Consider the following 22,028-nt stretch of genomic DNA (forward strand, 5'->3'; position numbering starts at 1 on the left):
AAGGCCACACCACCAGCTCTTGACCCGGAGCCCTTGACTCCCCGCGACGCCAATTGTCTTCCCTCTGGACCCACCGACGGGAGGGGCTTTGTCGTCCTCCAACCCCTTCAGTCCGTCCCATACTAGGCCACAGTTCAATTTGTAACAATGAAATTGGGGGTCACCACAACATGAGGAACTCTATGAAAGGGTCACGGCATTAGGAAGGTTGAGAACCACTTCCCTAGGGCTTCCTCAGAAAGACCATGTGAGCAGCACTGCTGAGCTTAGCAAGCGGTGCACGTTCCAGAGGCCAGAGTGTTAGTGAAGGGATGAGCGGACGGGTGCTCCAGCTCAGCCAGACCCAGGAAGGATGCGGGACCCTGGGGGGAGGCCATCACGTGGGTGGAAAGTTACCAGAAGGGAAATAGAGCCAAGGTGGAATCACTAATCAAAATGATCCAGCCAGGCTGCCACCTCCACTGTGCTGGCCTCCAGGCCAGGGGCGGTGGGGACTGAAGGACCCTCCCGCAGGGGCTCAACTTCCTGGAAGAGTGATGAGCTGGACTGTGGCCCAGCTGGAAGCAGCTTGGATTCTAAAAATCTGAGCGAGCCCAGAGAAGACTTCCCCAGGCTGACATGGGCCAAGGGCCTTGGACCAGGTCCACATGATTCATGGAAAGAACCAAAAGAAAGCTTCTCAGTCTTCTATTCGATTCAGCCACAAAGCCACTCCTACACTGAGGATAAGTCCCAAGCCTGGCATGTGAGGGTGTTCATGTGTGTGTGTTCATGTGCATGTATGCATGTGTGCATGTATATGTTTGTGTGTGTGTATGCATAATGCAGGGAGGAGGGAAATTTGTGCCTCGTGAATCTTGTGAGAGAGGGAGTTCTGTGGCCAAGGGGCATTTGTCTGAAGTCCTCCCTTGCCTGACCCATCTTTGCTCAGAAAGCCCTGGCTAATCCACGGACAGTCTGTCCAAAGGATAGGGCCTCAGAGCGGCCAGGAAACAGTTATTGTTTGACAGGAAATGCTGAGGCTGGTTAATGATAAACCTCCCTCCCTCCCTTGGTTTTTCTCTCTTAACAGAACATCCAATCTCAAAATCTTTAGCAACCATTAATAGGATTTAAATGTGTTTCTACTGCGATTAGGCATGCTCTTTGGAAGGGAGGCATGATGTCACTGACTACGTTCCGGGGCTACAGAGGATGTTCCTAGAGCTGGGCTGTATATCGCATCTGCCAATTACTCCCTCCCCAATCCCCCCTATGCAGAAAATTGTAACCAGACAGTCCGGCTTCCGGAGAGACCAGGATCCGGGACCCCCTGGTACCTGGTGGCCCCAAATGGTACCTGGTGGGCATGCACCACCGGAATCACCCCCCGCATATTCTCCCTAAACCTCCAGCCCTCGGCCTGGCTCTGCCCTAACTTGCTGGGCCACTGTGGCCAGGTCACTGCTCCTCTGGGGTGACCCCCTGTAGTATAAAGGGAGGCCCAAGATCGCTGAGCATCCTTGTAGCCTGATGGGCTATGAATTCATGGTTCTGGAGGGTGCTTAGGGGAGAGATGCAAGTTGCAGGTCTGTGCACATGCTTCCAGAAAGGGAGAAAAGAGCAAGGATGCAGCTAACAGAACTAAAAGCAAACCGCTAAGCCAAGCCATCCTCCTGCCAGGGCCACTCCCAGCAACCCCCGCCCAGAACCCCTGCCCACACAGCTGCTTCTAGAACCCCCGCCCAGGCCTGGGCCACACAGCTGGCTCGGGCTCCCCACTAGCTGGAGGTGCCTGGAAGAGGCTGCTAAAGGCCTTGTGGGCCAACAGTCAGCTGACCTGAAAGGCAAAGACATCCTTGATCAGAGCTTCCCCAAACACGAATTTGGAGCCGGCCTTGGTGTAGTTCAGGAAGATCTGAAAGGAGAAAACAAAATAAAATGAAATCCAGAGTGAGCCCATGAGGGAGGGAGGGAGGGAGGGAGGAAACAGTGGCAGGTTGGTCCCAGGACGAGGCCCCCAGGCCTTGGCCTTGTAGGGGCTGGAAACCACGTGGCAGTGTGCGTTGTTAAAGCCCCATTGATGGCCACTCTCTCCAGAAGACACACCCTTTCAATAAAATTTAAAGAAATGCTCTGAGATGAGAGTTATTTAGAGAATAAATAAACAACAAAGGGAGCCAAACAGTGAGAGGTGAGACGGCTGTCAAGGGCTGCCTCACCTGCCGGCCTGCTACCCCCTCCCTCCTGACCAAGGGCACAGCCCCCATCTGTCCCTGCCCCAGGCTCTTGGCTTTGGTGTTTGAATCTGGCCACACTTCCACAGAAGACCTGATTTAGGTCCGGGACGTGCATTGTGGCTGCAGGGACAAGTCACTTCTCCTATCCAGGCCTCAGCGTCCCCATCTATAAAATGGGGAACACGACCTGAGTAGCAGCTCTGTCTCTTCTGCTCCAACACCCACACGGAGCCAGAGCACGGACACGCAGGGCTTTCTCCTCCAGGGCACGTGGAAATGTGTGCCTTCAGGGCTGAGTACAGGATTAACCTTTTGTCTTCCGTAATTCATATTTTACAAAGTCAGTCATGATGGTTGCACAACAATGTGACTAAACTCAATGACATTTAAAAATGGTTAAAATGGGCCCTAGCTGGTTTGGCTCAGTGGATAGAGTATCAGCCTGCGGACTGGAGGGTCCCGGGTTCGATTCCCGTCAAGGCACATGCCCGGGTTGCGGGCTCAATCCCCAGGAGGGGGTGTGCAGGAGGCAGCTGATCAATGATTCTCTCTCATCATTGATGTTTCAATCTCTCTTTCCCGCTTCCTTAATCTCTGAAATAAATAAAATATATTTAAAAAATAAAAATGGCTAAATTGGTAACTGTTATGTGTATTTACTAGAATAAAAAATGAAATTTAGAAAGTATAACTTCAATAGACTAAACATTGTCTTTAAACACACACATACACAAAGTAAATAGTTTGCAATTTTCTAAGCACTCCCAATATACATCCCACATCACTGATGACTGCCAAGGACCGCATGCCTCTCTCCGGTATCAGACTCGGCCTCTGAGGGGACTGCTCTGTCCGGGGGCACCAGGACTGAGGGAAGTACCAGCTGCACAGCCTAGCCCCCAGCTACCCACTTGGTCTGGGGCCCATTACACATCAACCATCTTGGTCCCAATCCCTCTCTGAGGCCTCACCTCCCATTGTCCCCCAAGAGAATGGTGTCTCATTCCCTGGCAACCCCAGATGCCCTGGGAAGCCGGGCTCCATGTACACACCTGGATCTGGTCGCCCAGCCACTTGAATGCAATAAATCCAGGTTCTGTTCTGATGACAAAGAGGCCAAGTACAAACTGTAGCCCAAGACCCCAGGACACGGTCCGCCAAGACACCTGCCGGCGATACAGAAAGGTCCTGGTGAGCTCAGCTCCCCGGGGGCACCCACCGGGGACAGGGTGGGGTGAGAGCAGAGGCCAGGGGGCTGCTCTGAGGGGCTACGGGCGCTTTAGCCTGCCTGTAGGATAGGGCTGGACCCAGCCAGGGGTTGGACCTATTGCCAGTGGTCACATCCTTCCTGGAGTTCATAATAGGCCACACCCTTGGCGGCAGTGAGACTCGGGCAGCAGGCAGAAGTGGGCAGGTCTAACCGAGGACCCATGTAAGCCTTCACCAGCCTTGGGCATGCCATGGCACTTGGTCCCGGGTCATCACTGGGTGGGCGGAATTGTAGCCTCAGGGTCGGGCCTCAGTGAAACCTTCGTCTGCCTGGACCCTCCCCCCATTCCTCCTCCATAGGCAGGGACCCCGTTGCCGTAATCTCCCTCTGTCAATGTTCTCACTCCAGCAGCAGGGAGCTGGATGCCTCTCAGCATTTAATGATTCCTTAGTGGTGATCCCCAAACTCAGGTGTGCATCAGGATCTCTGGGGGGCCTGGCTGGAGCCGGGGGTGAGAGAGGGGGGAGTGGGGAGGAGGGGAGGTGTTAGCCACACTGTGAAACCAGGAGGGGTCCTGATACTGGGGTGGTTGCATTGCCAAGGAGGCAGCGGGAGAGGAAGGGCTGAGCCCCACTCACGCCTGACAACTAAGCACTCACTGCGCGGTGATGCTTTGAGCAGGCAAAGAGGATGCCAATGAACACGCAGATGCCTGCGAAGGACACCAGCTGCTCAGGCCGCTGGGAGGTGTCCAGAGCCAGCCACAGGACCAGGCCCAGGAAAGCAGCGAGGGCTAGACCCCTGCAGGGGAAAGGCAGAAAGACATCACCCTCAGCATCTTCCCCAACCCCACGCAGGAGACCACCCGGGCTCCAGGGAAAGCACACTCAGGGCTGGTGGGAGGAGAGAGCTGTGTGACTTCAGGAAAACCACCTAGCCTCTCTGAGTCTCATTTACTCACTGGGAAAAGGAGGCCAAAGGCTCCCCATTTCTCAGGGTTGAGAGGGGACTAAATACTAAATACAGTGAGATCACATCCCACCATTATACACTCTGTACGTGTTGTTAGGCCCGGCTGGCACGGCTCAGTGGTTGAGTGCTGACCTATGAACCAGGAGGTCAGGGTTTGATTCCCAGTTAGGGCACATGCCCGGATTGCAGGCCCAACCCCCAATAGGGGGCATGCAGGAGGCAGGTGGTCAATGATTCTCTCTCATCACTGATGTTTTTATCCCTCTCTCCCTCTTCCTTCCTCTCTGAAATCAATAAAAATATACTGAAAAAAAATTCTCTGTTGCCCTGGCCGATGTGGCTCATGAGTTAGAGCATTGGCCCGTGGACTGAAGGGTCTCAGGTTCGATTTACAGTCAAGGGCACCTACATGGGTTGCAGGTTTGATCCCCGGTCCCAGTCAGGGTGTGTGTCTCTCTCACATCGATGTTTCTTTCTCTTTCTCTCTCCCTTTCCTTCGCCCTCTCTCCTTCCCTCCTTTCCTCCCTTCTAGTTTCTGAAAATCAATGGAAAAAATATCCTTGGGTGAGGATTATTAACAACAACAAAATCCCCTGGGGGCTGCCTAAAAGTAATGACACCTGGACCCTAGCCCAGCCTGCTGATTCAGACTCCAGGGTGGTCACCCTGCAGCCACATGTCTCACACAGGTCCCCGATGATCTGATAGGCCCTCCCTGCCCGGATGAGCTGGGGTCTCTTACTTTAGGAAACTGCTGAGTCCTGTTCTCTGCTGTCAGCTGTAGTAACTGGGGCAGAGACCAGACAGGAACTGGCAAATGTCCACAAAGATTGCTGCCACCTTTGAAGCCACCAGCGACGCTTGCCCTGGGGCTTCCAAAAGGCAAGCAGGGTGGAGTACGCTCCCCATGGCACAGGAACTGGCTGTTGGGATGGCCCGAGGCCCTGCTCAACCATTCCTGGCTGTGCCCCCAGAGCTGACTCAGAGGCCCTCAGTCAATGTGCCCCGCTCCTTCTCACCCCGCCCTACCTGGGGGCTTTGAGCTCACTCACCTCTTAAACCAGAGGCTCTGGCGGCGGGAATGCTCCCAAGGCGTGGCACACCTCCGCAGGTTTGGTCCCAGCCGCCTCTTCAACAGGCTGTAGGCCAAGAAGGCCAGGACCACACAGGTGAGGACAAACAGGGGCAGGGCCCTCTGGAAATTCAGGATGCAGGCAGTCAACAGGAAGGCCGCGAACGCTGGCAGTGGGAGGGGAAAGTACAAGAAGGGGGGTCAGTGATGACATGGGTCTCTGCGGGCCCCTGCAGCCCCGTCCTCCGGCTCCAACTGCCCCATCCAGAACTTGGAGGGCAGGAACTTCACCCAACCCCTCTGAGCCTCGGTTCCTCACCTGGAAGTGCCAACAATCATCCTTCCTGTGATGAGGGTTGTTACCGAGGTAACTGATAGAGTGGTGTATAAGGGCTCTGCGAACTGCAAAGTGTTGACCAAACGTGAGCGAGGAGATGTGTTCGGAAGAAGCTAGAGCCAGTGATGGCGAACCTTTTGAGCTCGGCGTGTCAGCATTTTGAAAAACCCTAACTTAACTCTGGTGCCGTGTCACATAGAGAAATGTTTTGATATTTGCAACCATCGTAAAACAAACACTTATATTTTTGATATTTATTTTATAGATTTAAATGCCATTTAACATAGAAAAATCAACCAAAAAAATGAGTTCGCGTGTCACCTCTGACACGCGTGTCAGAGGTTCGCCATCACTGACTGCTAGACAGTGTGGCTTCTTCTAGCGTCAAAAGAGGGCCTGCTATGCCCCAGAGCTCACTGGGTTCCAATGAGGACAGAGTAAGTGAGTCAGATACTCCAGGAAGGCGTCCACTTATTTGTGCCAGGATTCCCTTCTGAAGTATTAAACAGTGACATTTCCTGCCTGGAATGTCCTTTTCCCCCTTTGCCCTCCTCCCCTTCGAGGAGCTAAACCAGTCTGTGCTATGCCTCCAGAAAGGAATATGAGCCCGGCCAGTGTGGTTCAGTGGTTGAGCATCGACCTGTGAACCAGGAGGCCACAGTTTGATTCCCAGTCAGGACACATGCCCGGGTTGCAGGCTCGATCCCCAGTAGGGGATGGGCAGGAGGCAGCCGATCCATGATTCTCTCTCATCATTAATGTTTCTCTCTCTCTCTCTTCCTCTTCCTTTCTCTCTGAAATCAATAAAAATATTTTTTTTAAAGAAAGGAATAGGATAGTAGATAGTAGATAGATCGTGGATAGTAGATAGAGGGGAAATATCTCTCCCTGGCTTATGAGTTTCAAAAGCCAGGGCTCTTGAAGAATGGGAAGATACGCGTAGCCTTTCCATTGGATAAAAGACGTGAGATGAAACACTGTGAGTGTAAGCTCTACTCGACCCCCTCTGCTACCAGACTAATTGGAGAGTCTGCACTTGGCTTTCTCCCACATTTATGTAATCGTCCTTTCGTTCCCTCCTTAATCTCAAATGCATAAAAGAAACTGCAAACTGTTAGTCTCAGAAGTATTTTTCTCAGTCCGTGGAGATCTTGCTTGCAGGCAGGCATATCCTCTGTTTGACTCAAATAAAGTATCATAAAAACTCTCTACAGGCTGGCATGTTCTTACATCGATGCAATATCAGCCCTTTCTCATCTGTCCAGCCTCATCCTCTGGCTCCTTGTCTAGAACATTACCCTCTGGCCACACTAGGCTGTTGATCAGCTCCCTGTTCACATCCTGTCCCTTTTCACTTTTGCTCCTGGGGTTCCTCTGCATGGAGTGCCTCTCACTCCTTGTTGTCCTTCCCCTCCACCTGGCCAACTCCTGCTCAACCTGTGAGACTCAGATGCCACCTCCTCTTGGAAGTCCTCCCTGATCACCCCCCTCCTTCCTTGGTGCTCCCAGATGGCAAGCGGCACTATGTGGACATAGTTGTTGCCCTCTCCCTAACTGATCAACATCTGGTCTTGGGAACAACATCTGGTCTGCCTTAATTCTGCTGGCCCTGCTTCTGGCATGCTCAGCCCTGAGCTGTTGCTCAACAAAGCTCTGTTGACTTACTGGGTAAGTGAACGACCCTGCCCTGAGACATGGATGGCTGGGGTGGAGATGGCTGAAATGGGTGGGCGGGGTGGGTGGGGCTGGGCCCAGGCTCACCAGTGCAGAGCAGGCCTATGCAAATCCATCGGAACAGTTGTGCGTGCTCCCTGTAGAAGTGCCGCACTCTCAGGGCAGCCTGCAGGGTCCTCCTAGGGAGAAGACCAGAGGGTCCACAAGTGGCCCCCAGACTCCCGTCCCCATGGGGATCCTCAGCACCTCCAGGTAGAAGCTGCTCCAATAAAATGGTGACCTGGGGTGAGCCAGGCACTGGCCTTGACATCCCACAGTGAGAAAGAGCAACCCCAGCCCAGAGCAAACCGGGGAAAGGCTCAGGCTACTCAGCACCACCCCAGTGATAACCCTGCCTGCAGAGCTCGAGGGGAATGACCTGCCAACAGGAAGAACTTACCAGCAACCAGCTACCCAACAACATGCACAGATCATGCCGGCTGCCTCCCTCCTGTCCCATGGAGCAAGGTGGAGAGGCTCTCACCTCTGCATTTACTCCCTTGGGACCCTCCTCGCTGAGTCAGTAGTCCTTCCGGAGACATGGGAACAGCCCCCTTTATGCTCCAGCTGTGACCCCACTGCCTTCCAGGCCCAGTGCAATGCCAGTTCTTGCCTGGTCATTTGGTCACTGGCCTAGCCCTGCAGTAGAGGCTGGAATCTGGATAGCCCCTGTGGTCCCACAGGCTGCACACTCAGAGCTCATTAGGCATCAGCTGCTGTTTTAAGGACCCTCTCTTCCCTCTCTCTGTCCCATCTCCCACCTCCTAAGTGCATCTTCCCCAATCTCGCTCCAAGACAGACAGATGGAACCCCCGCCTCCTGTTCTCCTCAACTCAGGACTGGCCAGTGAGGGCCCCAGTGGACCTAGGTATTGGGAGGCCTAGTTCTAGGCTCCTACTTGCTGCCTGTGTGGCCTGGGCCCATCCCCTTCCTTCAGCCTTCCCATGTGAAAAGGGGGGCCTGACCGAGTCCAGGGGTTTTCAAACTAAGCCTCGAGGTTCCCAAGGTGCCCAGAGACTGAATGGTTAAGAGGGGGGCCAGTTTGGTTTGGGGGCCCCATCCAAGGTAAACCATGAGTAGCCCTGCACCATATTTTGGGGTTTCCAATGGGATTTCACTCTGGCTGCTTCAAAGCAGGTTGGGAGCCTCGGGCCTGGCACACTCATTTGCTAAATCGTGTTTTCTCCTTCCTTCAGCCTAGATACAGGAGGTTGCCTTTCTACCTGGCAGAGAGCACGCTCCCACCCCTGCTCCCCACTCCCGCTCCCCATGGTGGCCTCCTCTCCTACCCAGCCTGCGTCCCCTCCTGGAGACCACCTACCTTCCTGAGAGGGGCTCCTGGCTGGCTTCGTTCAAATTGTTCCTGTCTTCCGCATGGTTCAAGTCGCTGCCCAGGGGCTGGTCTTCCTCCTAAAGCCCCCAGAGAATGACCACAGTGTCTCCGCCACCCCAAGTGAGAACCGGAGCTGGGGGCCCAGAGTGGGAGGGGCCCTGGCTGCCACCAGGAGTGGGCTGGGGTGGGGGCTGGGCTGTTGCACAGGAAGTAATTAGAGGGCAACTGAAATTCTGCAGAGCATGCATTGAGCACCTACTGTGTGCTGGGCTCTGTGCTAGGGAGGGGCACTGAGCTGTGCCTGAGCTGTGGCTGGTGGGAGTCCCAAGCAGGGCCTCCTGGTCACACAGCCCCAGGACACAAATAACCTCACAGTCTGTGGAGTTAGGCTCTGACATGTAGCGGGGTTACTCTTGCAAATTACGATGTGAAAGGTGCACCCTGGGTTGTGCAGTGTGGTGAAGGGGAGGGAACTAGGGGAGGAAAGAGGATGTCATTTTAGGCTCCAGAGTTCTGGGTGGTGGGCCCCAACCTGGCCAGCTCCTCAAAGGCTGAGACTTCCTCAGGGACCCTCACCCCCACGCCACCCCCACCCCCACGTGCTTTCTCTTTCTCATCCTTTAAATCACAGCCCGACGGCTCCTCGTTGTTGAGACCTTCCTGACCTTTCAGACTAGGGCAGGCCCTACCGGCACGTGGTGGGCACACAACAAGTGTTGAGGAAGTGAAATAAGGGGCTGCTCTGCACTGAGGAGGCCAGCACACAGGGGAGTGGGGTGGGGGTGGGGGCACGTGGGGATCCTAATTGTTGAAGTAACCAGGTGAGGGGTGGGGAGGAAATGAAGGAAGATGGTGAACAAAGGCCCTTCCCACTAGGGGACCAAAATGGGACTGCGGAAGGGGACAGACCAGCTCATCCCCCATGTTGGCCACGGCTGCGAGAGAGACGGACTCTTTGGGTCTTGTTGTGTCGTCCTCCATGTGCCAGACCTTCCAGCTGAAAGACAGAGTGAGGCCCAAAGCTGAAAGGGGGAAGGCCAGGCAGGACCCGGGGAGGGGCCCAAGGAAGGGAGGGGGATGGGAAGGGAGAGGGCTGGCAGGGGGGACCAGACAACTAGCATAGTTGCTACCATCCCAGAACTCAACCCTCATCATGGCTGGGGGCCATGGCCATGATTCCCCAAGGACAGAGGAAGGCATCCCTTCCTGCGCTCACTTCTGAACCTGTGAGAGGCAAGTTCTCAGAAACCCCGAGTCCAGGCAGAAGCAAAGGAAGTCTGCCCCCCTGCACAGGGAAGAGAAGGAAGGAATTCTGCATAGCACGTAGGTGTTCCTGATACAGGTATTTTTGTGAAGAGAGGCCCTAGCTTTCAACGCTCCCCACAATAGGTTAAAACCATTGCCATTGCCCAGCTGGAGCCGAGTGGCTCAGTGGTCGAGCATCGACCTATGAACCAGAAGGTCGCGGTTCGATTCCTGGTCACGGGCACATGCCCAGGTTGCAGGCTCGATCCCCAGTGTGGGGCGTGCAGGAGGCAGCCAGTCAATGATTCTCTCTCATCATTGATGTTTCCATCTCTCCCTCTCTCTCCCTCTCCCTCTCCCTGCCTCTCTGAAATCAATAAAAATACACTATATTAAAAGAAAAACACACACACCATTGCCATTAAGTGATATTTTCATTGTATTGTACTGTCCCACCTCTGAAAGGTGGAGACACAATGTCCTGAAGACTTCATTCTAGTCCTTGTACCCAATTGTACCTGAAGTCAGCCCTACCCCAGAGGGACTTTGCAATTACTGATAGAACCTCCCTTCCCCCAACTGGTGGGCGGAGTATGACTTAACCTGCAGCCTGGAAACACCTGAGCGACTAACCATGTACCTTATATGGACGATACATTGAACCACCAATCAACACCTGCCAAATACCCTAAGCCCTTGTTCCTATATGGAACATACAGTAAGCCACCAATCAGCACGTGCCGAGTACACTAAGCCCCCATTCCTTCCCTTTCCGCCCCTCAAAAGGCGCGCTCACCTCTGCACGAGTTGCTGTCCTCCCCTTGCGAGACAGCCCTGCAGGTCTTCTCCTCTAATAAAGCCTGTAGTCCTGGTTTTCGGCCTCTTGTCGACACAAGAGCCAATACTGTCCTTTTTCTTTCTTTCTTTTTTTTTTTAACTGAAGCTCAGTTCATAGGCTTAAACTCACCTGTAAGTCAGAGCCCTGAGACCCCGTATCTCCCCATATCTTCCCTCTTTTTTTCTTCCCCTTGGGTGGCAACCTACACTATCCAAACAGCAGCCCGGTTAAGCTCACGGTGTGCACACAAGAGCAGCAGCATCTGTGTAAGGGCACCCACACGTGGAGCCTGGGGAAGCTCAGCTACTCATGCACACACACAGACACAGACACACAGCCGCACGGAGGGAGGCAAGATCCTCTTCCTACTCACATATCTGTGGTAAACAAGCCACTCTCCGGGGCAGGCGGCAGCGTGTTTTTCTGTGAAGACAGGCTGTGTGCAACATGCTTTCACTTTAGCCTGAGTTCTCATTTTAAGGGGAATTCCGGGGCAGAGTTCAGATTTGACGTAGGTTGGGCGTCCCACACAACAAAGGAAGTTAAAAATTCCCCTAACGTGAAACTTTCAGAGATGACCACCACAAAGTTTGTGGCACTTTCTGTCCGGACTTTTTTCTTAAGTGAATACTACTAAATGTCATTCATTTTACCAAAGGGGCTCAGACTATACCAGCCTTTTTGCAACTTGCTTTTCTGGGCAGAAATCCACACTTTGCCCTGCCCACTCAGTGGGGGAGCCAATGTGCTGTCTTGATTCTATTAAAAGTAATAAACAGGAACTCATTTAAAAGGGCGTGGGTTCGTGGGTTCCTGTAGCCCAGCGGGAAGACGTCTCTGTTTATCTTAGCTTTCCAGAATTCCTCTTCTACGAAAGAATTTCCTCCCTTTGTTGAAACTTCGAATGGTTTGCTATTAGGCTAGGCAGCAATTGTCCTGAATGGCAATTCTTTGTTTTTCCCAAATAAACCCATTTTGCTAGAGAAATATCTGGCTGCCTATTTGTTTCAGGTCAACAACTGTAAACTCAGTGCCCATCCCGTCATCTGGTGTATCCTGAGCAGGCCACCTGCCTCTGTGTGCAACCTCCACAAGGGTGGGCGGAGCTACCCTCACAGGGGCCTCATCAAGTGAGTCGCAGTCAAGGCAGAGGGGTCTGAAGCTGCTTCTCTGCCTCGGTCCCCTTCTCACCTCTCCCCCTTCCCTCCCTTCCTCCCTGCCCCCTCCTCTCTTCCCTTGGTGTCCAGACAGGCGAAAGCCTGGAAACACAACACATCCAGAAGCAGCCAAGCTTGTTTCAAAGCATTCCCTCTATTGCAGCTTACGACCTTGACCTCTTTTGTAAAAAATATTTTTTTATTGATTTTAGAGAGGAAGGGAGAGGGAGAGAGAGATAGAAACATCAATGATGAGAGAGATTCATTGATCCACTGCCTCCTGCACATCCCACACTGGGGATCCAGCCCCAAACCCAGAAACGTTGCCCTGGCCTGGAATCAAACTATGATTTCCTGGTTCATAGGTCAACGCTCAACCACTTAGCCACACCGGCCAGGCATCTCGACCTTTTCATGTGCCCTAATCTCCACAGCAAGGACTTAATAGGCTGTGTGTCATGAGATAAAATCCTGAGCGTGGAGCTGAAAGGTCTAGATTCATTCCTGTCTCTCCAAGGCAGCCTGTCTCCTCATCTGTAACACAGCGGGGGTGGGTAAGAGTATCTGCCTCTTAAATATTCATGAGGGTTAAGTGAGCTAATTTTGGTGGGTGCTTGGCAGACAGCCTGGCACCCTCAGGCTGGCAGGTGTCATCACTGCTACAGTCCCACCTCAGAGCTGTCTTGGCATATTCTCCTCCTCCAGGCCAGGAGACCCTGTGCTTCTCCGCTGCTGCCCCCACTCAAGGAGGAGTGACCGTAGTGGACCTGGCCCCCAGAAACCAGATGCTCTTTTTTTATTTTTTAAATATATTTTTATTGATTTCAGAGCTGAAGGGAGAGGGAGAGATAGAAACATCAATGATGAGAGAGAATCATTGATCAGCTGCCTCCTGCACGCACCACACTGGGGATCGAGGCCGCAACCCTGGCATGTGCCCTGACCAGGAATTGCCCCCTGACCTCCTGGTTCATAGGTCAACGCTCAACCACTGAGCCACTGAAGTCAGGCACCAGATCTCTTTTCAGGTGGCATTCGGCTAAAAGCCACAGGCTGGGCAGTGAGGAGGCTGGGTGGGTTGAGTTGAGGCCACCAGGGAAAGACTGAGAGCTGGGGGACCGCAGGGGTCCTGGCTCTGCCCCATCCAGCTGTGTGACTGCAGCACTCAGTGCATCACTTGTGGCCTGTTTCCTGAGGAGGCTGTTCCTGAGATGTTTAGCTCTGAGGCCTGTCCCACCCACGGGATGGTAGAGTGAGGCCTGGGCCTGAGCCAGGCAGAGGAAGACAAGGAATAAATATACATATATATTTCCTTTCCAACCAAAACAAAACAGCGCTTGGATTTATAATGAAGAGGCTGCTCCACCTCGCCCATGCCTGTCCCACTCTTTAGAGGCAACCACTTACCTGTTTCTGGGTTTAGTTCTTTGGGGCCACCTTCTGTTTCTGGGGAATTCTTGGCCAAGCCACGGGAAGGAAATCCTTCTCCTTGCCAGGCTTTGATACAATAAAGAGGATATTTTTATAAGTGGTGAGTGAAACATTCAGGGCTGTAAGAGGCAACCATCATCGGAAAGGGTGTTCGACAATCTATTTTCTTCTCACAAACTTGCCCACACTCATGTCTTGGCTCTTCACAGGTGAGGTCTCTTTCATTGCACTGATTCATGTGTCCAAGCACTGAACAAAAAGTTGCAGGAATATGACCTTGTCATTCTCTCCAATACCTAAAAGGTCGAACACCCCTGCAATGGCCACTTGGCATGACTATCCAAGTGTCCCCTGATAGAGTCCACACCTTGACTCTATTCACAGAGAACAGATGGGCACAAAGGGCCATTATCTAATACAAAATGAAAGAATGGGTCTGGGGCTCATCTCATTCTCAGCCAACAAGAAAGGGCTGGTGCCCAGCCAGCCTGGGTCAGTGGTTGAGCGTTGACCTATGACTAGGAGGTCATGGTTTGTTCCCTGGTCAGGGCATATGCCCAGGTGTGGGCTTAATCCCCAGTGTGGGGCATGCAGGAGGCAGTCAATCAATGAGTCTCTCTTATCATTGATGTTTCTATCTCTCTCTCCCACTCCGTTCCTCTCAAGAGAAAGAAAGACAAAAAGAAAGAAGGAAGGAAGGAAGGAAGGAAGGGAGGAAGGAAGGAAGGAAGGAAGGAAGGAAGGAAGGAAGGAAGGGCTGGTGACAAAAGGACATAAGGACACCTGGTCACACATCCAAGAGGGCCCAAGGCCACCAGGCAGGGTGTTTTCCCCAAGCAGGTAGGAGATCACTGTTTCCAAATATTTAACTGGTTACTATTTTGTGAAGAATATTCCCTTTGTTATTTCACTTTCTATCCTTCTTTCTTCTCCATTTCATTTGCTTTTTATATCATGAGAGACTGAGATGTTTTGTTTTCAGTTGGATCCAGGTTAGGATGTTCTACAAACCAAAGTAGTTCTTAATGCACATCACCCCTTTGGGTTCAAATATATCATTTATGGCTTTTAGGCCACATCCTCTATCTGAGGTGCACCATTTTCCTCCAGCCTCTGGGAAGGGCTGCAGGGCTATTAATTTGGATTTCCATTGCTTTGTTGGCTCAGAATTTGACATTGAGTCCAGCTGATAAGCTGGTTATTTATACAGGCAGAAATAATCCCTTGATTGCTCTGTCTTCTCTCCCTGTCAGAGAAGTGGTCTGGTGAGGCACCCACTGAGCAAAGCCAGAATTTTTTTTACAAGAGTTTGCACGAAGAGGACTTCAGGCCTTCCTGGGAGGAGCTGGAAAAATAAATTTACCACAGACCAGAAGTGTCCATAGGGAAGGTGCTGACAAGTGAGGCATCACAAAGTAAACAAAATTGCTAGGAAGAATGAAACTTTCCAGGCATCTCTTGGCTCCTTCCACGCAGGGGGAATTCCACTGGTAGCACTGTGCCAAAGACCGAAAGGCTTGGCCTCATCTCTGATTGTCCTCAGGCTAGGGCCAAGTGTTCCTCCTGTGTGGACCTGACAGTCATACACCATGGCTCATTCGGAACCACTCCTTTCCATGGAACCACTCCTTTCCATTTCGCCATGCCTGTAGAATCAAGTGTCACTATTCCAAAGGTTGTATCCAATTCCCTTCAGCTCCATGACAGTGGTGGTTTGTGGAGAACATGACCCAACACGGGAGCTAAACACTGGCCAGCTTGTGGGTCAGGAGGCACCACTTCCAGGGATGGAGTAGAGATGCTGCTTAGCCACCTCATCTGAGCGAAGGGACAAGCCCCGGGGTCTCCTGGCTCGGAGAAGAGCAGTGTGTGAATGGGCCCTCAGATGGAGCCTGTGGTTCCAGGAGACGGTAACAACTATGGCACCAGCTGACAGCTTCACGCCAGAGAGCTTGGTATGTACCAGGCTGTGCTAAGAACTTCCCCTGCAGTATCCCAATTAACCCTCATAATAATCAGTGTGATAGGTACTGGTCACCATGTCCCCCACCTGTCCTCCATGGAGGTGTGTAATGGGGAAGCCAGGATCATACATGGAGCAACCATTGAGAAGATGAACAGGCTGATGTAGACTGTAGGCGACTGTCACTTGAGGTGTCCACCCCATGTTTCCACTTCGCCCGCTGCTTGGCAGGCAGGATGGATTCTGAGCCTACCCTTAGAGCCGGTGGCTATGAATTGTGTTCTCGGGTCAGACTCCATGACATCATGGATACGACCTCCTAAGACCCAGCACAAATACTGCAGGGGCTGATCTATTGGGCAACCAGCCACATAACCTGAATACTAAGTCCAACTCCAACTTGTCCGAGAATATCCATTTTGCCCTGATAAAAGAGGAGACCCAGTGAAATTTCTGCTCAGTGACAGTCTACACAGCAGGGTGCCTGATTCATCTTATGCAGATTCCTTAGCAGAGATGAGGATTTTTGTCCAAGTGATTTACTTGAGAATCCGTCGGACACTGTCCTGTGACCCCAGAACTGATGTGGCTCAGAGATGGCTCTTTCCTATTATTTCCAAAGGGCAGCGAGGGAAGTAAGGGAAGCAGCATAGCGTGTGGGTAAGAAGTGAGAGCATCGTCTTAGGAAGAGCTTAGCTTCAGTCTGGAACACAAACCCTACACAAACTCTTCAACAGGTTAGTCCAGGGGTGGGCAAACTTTTTGACTCGAGGGCCACAATGGGTTCTTAAACTGGACCGGAGGGCCGGAACAAAAGCGTGGATGGAGTGTTTGTGTGAACTAATATAAATTCAAAGTAAACATCATTACATAAAAGGGTACGGTCTTTTTTTTTTTTTAGTTTTATTCATTTCAAACGGGCCCGCGGGCCATAGTTTGCCCACGGCTGGGTTAGTCCCTCCCCGAGGCCAGGCCAGGCCAGTCTGTTGTGAGCCAAGGACTAGGGAAGGGGTTGGGAGAGGGCGTTGCCTCCCAGGTAAAGTGGCTTCCATTCAACTCAGGACAATTCTTCAGACAAGGTGCAGCGATGCCCTAACTGACATAGCACCTGGGAGATGGGTGCCCGTGGTACAGGGAATCTGCAGGGCGCCAGCAGCTTCCGCTACAGGTGAAAACTGATTCATTCTGTTGGCACCCCTCACTCCCAGGATGCTGGGGGTTACCCCCGGCAGGGGCCAGGCCAAAGCAGTCTCCTTCCCATAGGTACTCTGCCTCGCTCATGGGAGTCTGAGAGAGAGCCCTGCATTTGTCCATAGCCTTGTTACCATGAGAATTCTCATGGAGGTTTGGTGGAACCAAAGAGGCTTAATGTGAAACCGGGTGTATAATTTGATCAGAAAGGTCAGTCGGGAATGCAGAGGTGGCTGGGGTCCTAGGGCCTTTCATTTGGGGCAACTGCGGGGGTGAAGGGCCCCCCCCTACTGGGCCAGGTGCGAAGGCCAGCAGCCTTCCCCAGCTTGGGTTGGCCTTGGCTCCCACTTTGGGGGTTGTAGGGCCACCCCCGGGCCAACCTCACCTCAGACACCACTGCCCCACCCTAAGCCCACCCTCCTCTTCCTCAAAGGGCCCACCTACCCCTGGAGTCACCACCACCCTCTGTGCACTCAACCCCAGGCTGCCCCTTGGCCCCTCAGGCCTTGCCATGAAGATCAAAGATGCCAAAAACAAAAATAAAAAAACCCTTTCCCGTGGTTTTGCACGGACACTGGGGGAACTCTAGTAAAGCTCTCAGATTTTGAACCTATTGATATCCCAGCAGAGGACGAACAAGAAGTTGCGAGCTTGGAAAGCGTCCTGAAACATTGGACTTCGAATGTAGCACATGGACCCACTGGTATTCGGGATGTACACCTGGAACGGAAGGATTTAACACTTTTTGCCCAGAAGGGAGCCTGCACTTGATCGATTTCCAAACCAAGACCTGTTTACTTTTTAAAAATATATATATTTTATTGATTTTTTACAGAGAGGACGGGAGAGGGATAGAGAGTTAGAAACATCGATGAGGGAGAAACATCAATCAGCTGCCTCCTGCACAATCCCTACTGGGGATGTGCCCGCAACCAAGGTACATGCCCTTGACCGGAATCGAACCTGGGACCTTTCAGTCTGCAGGCTGAGGCTCTATCCACTGAGCCAAACCAGTTAGGGCAGGACCTGTCGACTTTTATCCAAATGGGAGGGGGAAACTTCTCAACATTACACCTGGTGCAGTGTGCTACAGGAGGTGGTGCCCACGTCTGCAGAGACTGGATGAACTTGACCGTCTTGCAAAGGGCCTGCTGTGTACAGATTCTGCCAGAAGTGCTATACACATAATACAGCAGGCACTACACACATAGGAGCAGAGTGCTCTTCCTGTGCTAGTGCCTCAGAACCCGAGCGATGCCAAAAGATGCCTTTGTGGACCCTGGCTCGGACTCGGTGTTTTAGCAGTCCTTTCCGAAGACAGCTATAAACGAGGCACTGGGACCAGCCTTGGAGGGGGTGCCTTTCTGGGCTTATGGGGTTTATTGGCTGGCTGTGAACATTTTAAAGAGGGCTCGTGAAATGGCATCCACAGGTGACAGCACCCATTCTGACAGCTGACAAGCTGAGATATGCAGGAGACTGGGGGAGATTTGGCCTGCTGGGCTGGGCTGTAGCATCTGGTTTGGGCAATATGATTGGTAATATGATTTATAAGGGGAAGCAAGGATCTGTTAGTAAAGAAGGTCTAGCAAGAGCTACTTCAGTTACTATCACCAGTAACATTTGTTGTGTGGCCGGAACGTGTGCTGTTCATTGGGCAAATAAACAGAGCTGTCACTGTGGGAAACTTTTTATGAGCCAATACTCTCTCAATGAAACTTTTGGCATATCCGCTGGATTACTGGTCAGAAGGTCAACTGAAAGCATTGTTCCTAGGGCATGGGGTGCTTTGAAGCAGTTGGTGTACTTCTTGGGCTGCCAAATTTCAGCTAACGCATCAGGTTTCTCTCTGCTAATAAATGTCATTCAAGAGGAACTGAAAACCACAGGCCTTATCACTGCATTATTTGTCACTGGGAACTAAAGGATACAAGAGTAGGATTATGCCTGCTGATTTTTAAATGTCAAAATAGTAAGATGCTAAATGTTGCCATATTAACAGCGAGAACTTGGTAACAGGTGAAATATTTCTAACTGAAATGCTGTCCCTTCTGTATATAGCCAGTGTTAAATCCTTAAATGCAAAACAGCCTCTAATTGTTGGGCTTTCTCACACATACAAAGAGGAAAAAAAAGAAATGTCAGTTTTAATCCACAGGGACATGTCCCATATTGGGCCTGGATGTGCTACTCAAATAATCAAAAAACAGTGGACAGCCCTAACTGTTTTGGCTCAGTGGCTAGAGCACTGGTCTGTGGACTGAAGGGTCCCAGGTTCAATTCTGATCAAGGGCACATGCCTGGGGTTGTGGCTCAATCCCCAGTAGGGGGCATGCAGGAGGCAGCTGATCCATGATTCTCTCTCATCATTGATGTTTCTCTCTCTCTCTCCCTTTCCCTTTCTCTCTGAAATCAATTTTTTAAAAAAGTGGCCAAAGGAGTTGACTAGACCATTACCTCAGGCCAGGAATCCATATAATCATGTCCTGTTATAACTCTACCACCCAGGTATGTGCTGCAAGTGCCAGGGTCATCCTCGTGTGTGGTGTGTCCCCTGAGGCTGAGTGTCTGGTAGCTGCTCCTTGAAGCCCTTTGGAAATAACAGGGAAGAGCCACCTCTGAACCACATCAGTTCTGAAGACAGAGGACGGTGCCTCCTGGGTTCCAGGACCTTTTGGTGCCCCCAACCCAGGTAAGCTCCATTCATATAACCACCGCCTCCTGATGACAGACACTCCTGTCTAGCTGAGTTCCATCAATCTTGTATTTGCCTTTGCAACTTAACAATGAAGCTCAAATTTGCCAGTTGAATAGGATACAATCCAATCTCTGATAGGAGTTTCTGAAGCCGAAGGAGGTGGGTCTTTCTGGAGGCCTTTCTGTTTCAAGTAAAATCCAAATGAGTGACCGGCAATGGAAGCTCATCACTGGGCAGTCTCAGGAGGACCAGAGCTGAGAAAGCCAGAGACCAGTCCCATCTCCCTAACCCCCACCCCAGACAACTACGAACAAGCTGTTCTTGTTTTTCACTTCTGGTAGTAACCTCTTTAAATAAATAGATGAAAGATAGATAGATAGACAGGTAGATAGACAGACAGATAGAAATAGATAGATAGATGAAGAAATCATAGGGTATATGGAAGGATGGACAAATAGACAACTGATACATAAATATAGATACTATTTTTTATTTTTCTATAGACATTATCTGTTGACTCTATACAAACAAAAATTTAGTTGTCTGATGTTTGACAACTGTATAATTATTTTAGTTCTACTCAAGATGTTGTACTTGGGATCAATCATTTCTCTTGCTCGAGTTGACAGGAGAGAGCAGAGAGGAGCCTTGGTTCCAACGACATTCTACAACTGCCATGCCCACTTTAGCTGGATCACGTCCAGTTCTCCTGCTGCCTACCGACTTCTTTCTACAGAAGAAACAACTTCCTCTTGCTTAAGACTACTGTCACTTGAGGGCTTCTCTATTACTTCCACTTGTAGCTGATCCTAACTGATACCTCCCCGCTCTTAGGGCTCAATGCAAATTGAGCCTGGCCCCACCCCTCTCTGACTGAACCTCCCACTGCAATACCACAGTCCTCTTGTTTACCACACTATCCACCCAAGCTTCCATTCTGTCCTGTACTATTGCACAGATGGTTTCCTCTATCCTCTGATCAACGTCCTTCAGATCTCAGGTCAAGTATCACACCCTTAGACTAGCTTCTAAGAGCCCCAGTCTAATGTAGGTCCAAGCCCCTGCTGGTATTCCCTCCCATTTTCCCTCTTTGTAGCACTTAATACTATATTTGCCATTTTACAAGTATTGGTGTGTTTGTTTCACCTAGACTGTAAGCTCCATGAAGGAGGAGTATATGTCTGTTTTGTTCACTATTATGCACCCAGGACATATACTAATCACATATAATAGATCTGTATTAGTGAAAAGATATTTTTTAAATGAGGGCCTGGCTCAGAGGTTGAGCATCGACCCATGAACCAGGAGGTCATGGTTCGATTCCTGGTCAGGGCACATGCCTGGATTGTGAACTCGATGCCCAGTAGGGGACATGCAGGAGGCAGTCAATCAATGATTCTCTCTCATCATTGATGTTTCTATCTCCCCCTCTCCCTTCTTCTCTCTGAAATCAATTAAAAAATATATGTTTTTTTTAAAAGAGGCATCTCCATGGCCCATGGCCATAGACAATGGGGCGGTGAAGGCTTGGGGTGGGGGGTGGGAAGGGCTGGAGGAGGGCAGTGGGGGAAAAAGGGGAACACATTTAATATTTTCAATAAAGAATTATTTTAAAAATAAATAAAATATAAAAGAGGCATTCTCAGTTCAGAGAGGTTAAGCAACAAGTTTAAGTTCACATGACTAGTAAAGCTGGATTTGAACTGAGGTTTGTCTGATTTGTTCTATGCTCATCAAACAACTTTCTCAAAATGCGGCTTCCCTTAAACTTTCCCTCTCAGAAGAAAAAGGGAAGAATCTACTTGTCAGGCAAACACTAGTGTCAGCTTCCTGAATAGTTAAAATTTCTCATTAAAAATTAGCAAGGTGGTGGGTTTTGGGTGTACAATTTCCATTTTCTTGTAAGTTAGTTATCAATGAGACAGCCTCTCTGAATTTGATCAGCTCAGGGGTACCTACAGCATGAGTTGCAAAATGGAGACCTCGACCCTGCCCCATGCTACACTGTTGATCTGCTAGTAATCAGAATCCACACTCAACATAGACCAGGGAATGTGAGGCAGAATTAGAGCAGGAAAAGAAGAGTTATACCCAGAAGAAATTGTATGAACTAGATACATTGTCAGAAAATAAAGGAAAACTTTATGGGAACTCCTTTAAGGCTATTTGACCAAGATAGCAGAACATAATTTTGGTGCAGGTTATATTTTATATTTGTTTATATGTTCACTCACCAGAGATTCTGCATTCAAAGTTGAAGCTCAGTCAGCCAGGTACATTGCTTACCAGGTTTTTTGGGATGGTGGGGATTGTTAAATAATACAAATCTGAACCAAATGTTGACTATGCAAAATTAAATGAAAAGACCAAAAATCCCAAAAAGGCAGAAACTCACAGATTTCAGGAGACAAGAATGCTTTATTGGGTCCTTGGCATGCATCCAGTCCATCCACCCTCTCACTATCCTCTGGCAGGACCCACGGGTCTCGCTCCTTGCCACGAGAAATTAACTGGCGAGGTTCTGCTGGCTTTCCTCTCCAGGCCTGAGAGCTGCTGTGAAAATGAGCTCCTGGTCTCAGCAGCGAGACAGGGAGAAGGAACAAAGTAGGGAGTCATCGTAAGGCACACAGGCATGAAAATCAGACCTCT

General features: G+C 50.8%; 1 protein-coding gene and 1 pseudogene across 1 annotated transcript in view; one reads left to right on the forward strand and one right to left on the reverse strand.

The window, feature by feature from the left end:
• Window positions 1-11,649, reverse strand: part of SLC28A1 (solute carrier family 28 (concentrative nucleoside transporter), member 1) — a 30,060-nt gene extending 18,411 nt beyond the window's left edge. The window contains 8 exon segments of the mRNA XM_015562793.1: window positions 1,820-1,897; window positions 3,272-3,385; window positions 4,089-4,230; window positions 5,454-5,640; window positions 7,572-7,663; window positions 8,845-8,933; window positions 9,766-9,853; window positions 11,313-11,649. Of these exon segments, the coding sequence (XP_015418279.1) occupies window positions 1,820-1,897; window positions 3,272-3,385; window positions 4,089-4,230; window positions 5,454-5,640; window positions 7,572-7,663; window positions 8,845-8,933; window positions 9,766-9,837 (774 nt within the window). The 5' untranslated portion in view covers window positions 9,838-9,853; window positions 11,313-11,649.
• Window positions 11,650-15,446: 3,797 nt separating this feature from the next.
• On the forward strand, window positions 15,447-18,506 carry LOC102770768 (annotated as a pseudogene).
• Window positions 18,507-22,028: the final 3,522 nt, after the last annotated feature.

The sequence above is a fragment of the Myotis davidii genome, unplaced genomic scaffold, assembly GCF_000327345.1.
Source record: "Myotis davidii unplaced genomic scaffold, ASM32734v1 scaffold898, whole genome shotgun sequence".
NCBI lineage: Eukaryota > Metazoa > Chordata > Mammalia > Chiroptera > Vespertilionidae > Myotis > Myotis davidii.